Source organism: Octopus bimaculoides, chromosome 1 (genome assembly GCF_001194135.2).
Source record: "Octopus bimaculoides isolate UCB-OBI-ISO-001 chromosome 1, ASM119413v2, whole genome shotgun sequence".
NCBI lineage: Eukaryota > Metazoa > Mollusca > Cephalopoda > Octopoda > Octopodidae > Octopus > Octopus bimaculoides.
This window is the reverse complement of record NC_068981.1, coordinates 158,762,137-158,769,768: the sequence shown is the minus strand read 5'-3', so window position 1 is coordinate 158,769,768 and position 7,632 is coordinate 158,762,137. Positions and strand designations below refer to the sequence as shown.

At 31.0% G+C, this 7,632-nt stretch overlaps 1 protein-coding gene across 1 annotated transcript in view; it reads left to right on the top strand.

Moving 5' to 3' along the window:
- The window catches only part of LOC106881002 (HMG box-containing protein 1), a 64,234-nt gene that overhangs the window by 21,552 nt on the left and 35,050 nt on the right, over positions 1-7,632 (top strand). Inside the window, exon 2 of the mRNA XM_052972165.1 lies at positions 7,028-7,245. Coding sequence (XP_052828125.1) covers positions 7,028-7,245 — 218 coding nt within the window. The remainder of the gene's footprint in view (positions 1-7,027; positions 7,246-7,632) is intronic.

The window sequence follows — 7,632 nt, the reverse complement described above, 5'->3', positions numbered from 1 at the left end:
TTGTATAACAGTGTAATGGTAAATAGAAGTCATACAAATAGGAAGAGGATGATGTCTAATGTCCATAGTTTATAAATATAAGCAAGTAGATAGTGATATATCTTCTCAAAATTCATGGGTGTTATGTTCATATGACTTGTTTGTATAACAGTGTAATGGTAAATAGAAGTCATACAAATAGGAAGAGGATGATGTCTAATGTCCATAGTTTATAAATATAAGCAAGTAGATATTGGTATACCTTCTCAAACTTCATGGTTGTTATGTTCATATGGCTTGTTTGTATAGCAGTGTAATGGTAAATATATATATGTGATCAGTGATTAACTAGCACATATAATTTTTGGCTAGTAGTGTTTTTAAAATTTGAAATTCCAGTTTCACATTTTGCTGAAAATTCATTGAAATTTAAATGAGTGAAAGTTCCCCAGTTGTGTAAATAATCAGTAAGATAAAAATATGATTAAATATAATTGAAGTAATTAACTTACATTACTTACAATAAATATTTATATAAATAATTATATTATAATAAATAGTAAAGTAAATAATTCTGTAGGTAATATGCAGTAATGTAAATAATTGTGTTGGTAATTATGTAAATAATTATATTATAATAAATAGTAAAGCAAATAATTCTGTAGATAATATGCAGTAATGTAAATAATTGTGTTGGTAATATATATTCATCTAACCCACACTAGCATGGAAAATAGATGTAAGACAGACATGAATAAACAACAAATGATATAATTGGTATTTGTTCTTGTATGCTGCATTCTTTTACTGTTAACAAAACTAGACATCTATACATTATTGAACACCAACATATCTCTGACTTATGCTGTTCATGTCTAAGCTTCTCTGCACTTACTTAGTGCTGCCTCTTTGACCATGTAATATACTGCCTTAACTACTGATGACCATCAAAAAAGTTATGATGATGAAATTATTATAGTTGCTGTTTTGCTTTAATTTCTGACATGATTTCTTTTGTAAAACAAATTTTTTAAATGTTAGCCCCTACATTGTGCCACTTGGGTAATTATTTAGAAGCTCTCCTGTTGACTTCATGTGTTCTATGCAAATGTAAGCAAGGTACAGTGGGATTGATGAACGAAAGAGAGATAAACTGATAGTTGTAGTTCTGTGGAGGTAGCACAGTTAACATATTCAGAAGATAGAACCAGAAGGAAGACACATTTCAAAATGTAAACAGTTTAAGGTTTAATAAGTTGAGGTTTTTGCCTTGGGTCTCATGGAAATCAGATATTAGAAAGAGTTATCTGACCCCTCTAACAGTTAAGTAGCTTTCAGAGTCTTACATAGTCTTCTTTTTAGAGCATCTTATTATATATAGATATTATATATATTACATATAGAGCATCTTATTATATATAGACTGTTATGAGTTATTTAGGAACACTTCTTTAGTTTCTGTTGATAGGAGTCAAATGGATCTGTAATGCAGCAGTGCTCCATGCACCTCAGTTTTATGCAGTCTTGGCAGTGAGGACTAACATTTTCTGATCTAACCTAATTGTTCTCCACTTATTGCTTTACACTATTCCTAATAACTCTGACTGCAACTCAGAACACATTCACTATTCTGAATGACAAATTTACTGCAAAATATGTATATGTATTGGTATGCAACATCTGTGTATGTGTGTGTGTGTGTGTGAAATAAAATATACAAAGAGAAGGAAAATATTGAGATCTGGATTCTAGTTTGTGTATGTATGATATATATATATCATCACTATAGTATATAAATTGAATAAGTGTGTTCAGAATATAATTGTTGTAGGATGAGAAAAAGAGTGTGTGGAGAACAGCTGGAAGAAGAGTAGCGATTCTTCAAAGCAGCATATTTGGAGAATAGACTTCTTTGGAGTAGGTGAGAGAGTAAGAGATGTCATTTCTTTTAGAAAGAGAGAGAAGAGCAACAGTTAGTTACACTAAGCAGAAGACATATTGTATCATGTGACAAAGAGGGAAGTGGATAAGTGAAGCATAGCAGCTGGCATGCCCTTGCCTTTGTTGTGTCCACTATCGGACCTACATGTAGACATGAACAAAATGGGCTGTAAAGTAAACATGCCCAGATTTCCACGTTGCCCTTCATTCAATAAACTGTATGTGTGTGGGACATGATACTCAACTGAGTACAAACATAGTGTACTGCATCTGTGCATCACAAGTCTGACTGACTGCATGCATGCTTTAAATTTATTCAGTAAAAGCTATTTGGAGTTATTACAGCAAATGAAGAGAAAAGTTGCCAGCATTAACAGACAAAAGGAAACAATATTATTTTGTTTGTCTGATAATTACTTTTTTTTTTACGGTATGTCACAGTTGTAATTTAATTTTGATGCTAGGTAATGTATGAAGTAAAATTAAGAAAAAATATTCAGAATGAAAATAGTATTAGTCCACTCTTTAACTTGTTTCAGCTTTAAAGCTGCAGTCATGCTGGAGCACCACCATTGCAAAATATAAACTTATATATTTATTAAATACCAGTTTTGGCTTCTTTTAAAATACCTTAGTTTTTGACTCCACAAGTATACTAGTTATGGATAAAATGCAGTTTGTGACTTCATATCTGTGTCTAAAGACCATGACAGTAGTTATGCTATTTTTGGTCATATAGATGAGACCATTGAAATCTAGCATCTGGCAATATTCACCAACATTGTTCCTTGACCTTTGTTTTACAAGCAGTGTCAGAGAAATTCATGTGCACTCAAAGGGTTTGTTGCCTAAATGTAGTTAATAATTATACTTGGATTACATTCAGTGTACATAAACTTTTGTCAAGGGGATAAGTTGCACACTGTCTACTAAAAATTGAAGAGAATATTGCTCATTGAGTGAATCCTGAAAAAGAAAGGAAAGAATAACAAGTTTCAATGATACTTTCATCATAACTTTGTTTGAACATAACTTACCTCATTCAAAAGGAAAAATACACACAGAAGAAATTGAACTTAATATTGCAAGTCAATGAAATTAATTTCCTATCATTTTTTTCCCACTTATAATATTAAACCGTACCACTCTGTCGTACTTTCTTTGATGTTGTGCAAGTGGTTCAAACTACTGACTCTAGTTGTCTGGCACTCCCATCAATTTAACAATCTGTATAACATTAACAGAGACACTTAAAGCAGAGACAAATTTTATGAAAACATCCAATGCTAAAATATGGTAGACATGCTTCCATGAATGAAACTAAATGAAATCTTAACAGGTTGATTATCTTTCCATTCTTTTATTTTTCTTTTAATGCTATACTGGTTATTGTTGATAAATAAAAGGGAACACTTGTTGTTTGTTTGCAGCAACAGTTAATCTTTAAGCGCTCATCAACCTTTATTGAGACTGACATTTTTACTTTGTTTTTCTTCTTCCTGTTTTCTTTCTGTCAAACTTTTTTTTTCTATCTCTTTAACTATCAAATCGTCATTAATTGTCAAATACTTGGCTGAATTCTGAAGACCATGATATATTGAAATTACTAAAATATATAGTATAGATATATAGCACAACAGTGGTATATTTGAATCTAACTATAAGTTTCCCATATCTAACTATAAGTTTCCCATTTTATTAATATACAGAATTAAGGCAGCAAGCTGGCAGAATCATTACTATGTTGGACAAAATATTTGACAGCATTTCCTCTAGTTTTGTATTCTGAGTTCATATGCTGCTGAGGTCAACCTTGCCTTTCATCTTTTCATGGTTGATAAAGTTAACACACCAGTCAAGTACATGGGATCAATATAACCAACTAGTCTCCTTCCCTCAAAATTTGCTAGCCTTGTGCCAAAATTATAGAGAAAAATTAATGCAAAAATTATCCAAAAGGATAGGTTTTGTGTCTATGAGTTTCTTATTCAGGCAGGTTCACGGTGATGAGACTTATTTCAAAATTAAATCATTGAGGGATCATCACCCCACTGGACAGGAAGCAAAGATAGTTCGTCTTTAGATATCTAAAACCTTTATTGTTGGATTTGAGATGGGGTTGAAATATACTTCCATATCAAACGTTGAATGTGTTGAGCTTACACAGAGCTAGTTCTTTTTCTTTACCAGTCTATTTTTACTTTATATTCTGAAATATATATTTGCATGTTATTTAAAGTTTTTCTGCATGTGCAGTAGTGTCTATCAATATATTTATTTTGTTCTGTGATTCCCTGATATTTATTGCAGTATAAACTACTATTAAATGACTACATTTCTATGATTGGTGTTTTCATTGTAATCTATCTGAATATTTACTAGAATTGTGGCAACATGTGGGGCTAATTCAGTAATGCATTCTTTTTAAACAAAATGTCTGATTGATTAGGTGTATTAACTTCAACCACTTTTCATTATTAAAATTAGTATGCTCTCTAAATGCCTTCAAATACAGTATTCTTTTCAGAAATAAACTAGCAACAATTTTCAGCTGAAAAATGCAAGCTTCGTCAAAAAAGCATTTAATTGATAAGTTTGTGTGAATGGAAAAAAAAATTTGATGAATAAACTGGTTCCTATCTAGAAAAGTGAAACATACATAGACATATTATTTAACTGTTATTTGTTCTTTTTTTATTTACCTAATAAGGACACTTTGTCACGGTGAATGTGTGTGTATGCATATATATATATGTGTGTGTGTGTGTGTGTGTGTATGTGTGTGTGTGTGTGTGTGTGTGTTTACATGTATGTATATATATATCATCATCATCAGTTTAAAATCCATCTTCCATGCATGGGTATATATTTATATATATGTACTATTGCTTTCCTTTAATTTCCCTTTCAAAATGCTTATAAAATACTTTGCCATCCACCCAACACTTGACGTTAGTTCTCCCTAACTTAATGCGATAAAGTGTTCCCTGATCCATTCTTGTTAAGTGTCCTTATGCGCTTAAAACACCCAATGCAAGGTTCCAAGCAACCATAGTGGTGAACATGCATAGGAACTAATAATATTAATTTGTGTTTATCTTAATTTCTCCTGTGTGTGTGTGTGTGTGTGTGTGTGTGTGTGTGTGTGTGTGTGTGTGTGTGTGTGTGTGTGTGTGTGTGTAGATAGACACACACACACACACACACACATGCTGTTTTTATTTGTGTACAACAAACATTTGTGTGTAATGCATACCAGTATTTTTGGGCAATGGAATGCCAGAAAAAATATGTGTCGTCTTTAATAGGAAAGTGGTCTAGAGTAAAAACGAAACCAACAATAATGGGAAATGTAAAAATGAACTTGGATTTCCTGAATTATTGGAACTAATGAATAAATACTTTAAAATACCTGAATCATACAACTCCCTTAATTTTTTTATTTAATTTTATTTTTTTGCTTAAAAGCTCTTTGAATTTCTAAGTTTTAAACAAAAGAGGTTAATCATTATTGCAGTTTGTTATATATTTGGCACATTTGTAGCATGATAGTCATAACATCTCTGTTCATGAAAACTTTCAAATAAACAGTTGTACCTGTTTAGTTTATTGGTTAACCAATTGACTAAGAATAATAAAAGAAGTAAAGTAGATCAGTCCATGTGATTATTATTGGCGTAATGACTCCCCTGATATACAATAAAATCTCATTCAACACATAAGTTCACATCATGAATCTTGCAAACCTAATACAACAATGAACTAATTGTACCCTTTTAAAAAAAAATTTACTTTCAACAATGCTTGTTCAGAAAGTTAAATATTTATATTTTTTAACAATTATGTTGAGAAATGAAAGCAGAAGTTTTAATAATAGCCCGTTTCAAATCATTTGTATACTTGTTTTGGATACGTGCTGTCAAAGGAGAAAATATATTTGAGAATTAAAAAAAAAAACTTCCCAAACTTTTTTTTCTTTTCCAAACACTCTTTTGATTTCTAAGTTTTGCTTTGAAGATTCCCTGTTATACTTTTTTTTACATCTTCTAATATATATTTGGCTCTTTTGATCTTATTTAGCATTTTGTCATAGCATAGACACACACCTTCATTCATAAATTTCTCTCCCAATAACTTTTCAATAAATATTCATATTGCTGCTTCTTGTAACATGTGATCTCCCAATATTACTGGTGTTGGCCACAGAAGTTCACCTGTTGTATAAAATTAACATACAAAAAATATTTTATACATTGACTGAATTATCACACATGGAATGCTTTTGTGTTATTATCTGTTATAGTGGTTATTGAAACACAAAATAAAATTTTATGAAGTATATATGTTTTTGTAGAGCATATAATACGCAAACTGAGATATGTAGCATTGTATAATCAAAAATTAAATATGTTTTGTAATTTTGCTGTTCCCATTTTTGGTTTTATATTTCATTTCTGAATCATTTCTTTGTGTTAGTAAGATTGTAAGCATTTTTGAGTGATATAATCTTATGGGAACATGTATACAATATAATGAGCATTTAATGCATTATCATTGTCATAGAAAAATGTATCATATATCTAATATTTTTGTTGTATTACATGTTACTTTGTTGTGGCCAAGAAAAAGTCTTTCTTATTCTTTTTCATAAGATTACATTATTTCTTTCATACTCAAGTAAGGTTGAATAGGTATATAAATGTTATTTACTTACATTGTGGTCTTGTAGCTCTGGAGTCTCTTGAAGAATTTTACTATTATCCTTCTGTCCTGTAAATGAGAAACCAATTGGCTTTGAGCACCTTGTTTCTTTATTTGTTATTTGGATTTATAGCAGTGGCAGTGCATTGCCAGAAACATTAAAATGCTGAACTGCTTTGTGATGCTTGTTTACATTCTAAGTTCCAAAACATGCTGTTGTTGGCTTCACCATATGGTGATTAGGGGCAATTAAAAAAGAATTATCAATTATTTACTTTTATTGATTCAGTCAACTATATATATATTTTTTCTTTTACAAATTTATGGTTTTATTCCATTGTAAGAAATTATTGTAATCTGAAGTAAGCTAAATAACTCTGGTGTGGATGTATGCTTTTGTTGACAGGATGCCACCTTAAGCAAACGGTCACGGGTAAAGACAGAACGGATGCAAGAATTTGAGAAATCCCAAGAAGACAATGTCACTCAGAAATTGTTAAAGTGTCCCAAAGATGGTTGTGGCAAAGTCTTCACAAGTGTCCCAGGATTACGCTATCATACAAAGACACATGTTGATCCTCACAGAAGATTTATTTGCGAAAAATGTGACAAAAGTTTCAAAAGGTAAGCACTGTTATATCATCTTGCTGTGTGCAATTCATCTTTTTTAAATATGTCTAACTGTTTATTTATCTGTCTTTTTGTCTGTTATGTCTGTTCTGTAATGCCTGCTGTTTGATTGATTGTTTATTTATGTCAGAAAAACACTAGCAACCAAGAAAACTAATAAAGGTTTGAATAGGCAAAAATAGTTTCAGTAAAGTTTAGAATAGGAATTTTTGTTTTAAAGAGAAAAGAATTCTGACATTTCAGTGGGGGTATTCATCAAGAAGAAAAAGTGCCAGTTAAGGTTGTTTATCAGTTCTTTTGCCTATTTATTTATTTATAGCTCTGTGTGTGTGTGTGTGTGTGTGTGTGTGTGTGTGTGTGTGTCTGTCTGTCTGTCTGTCT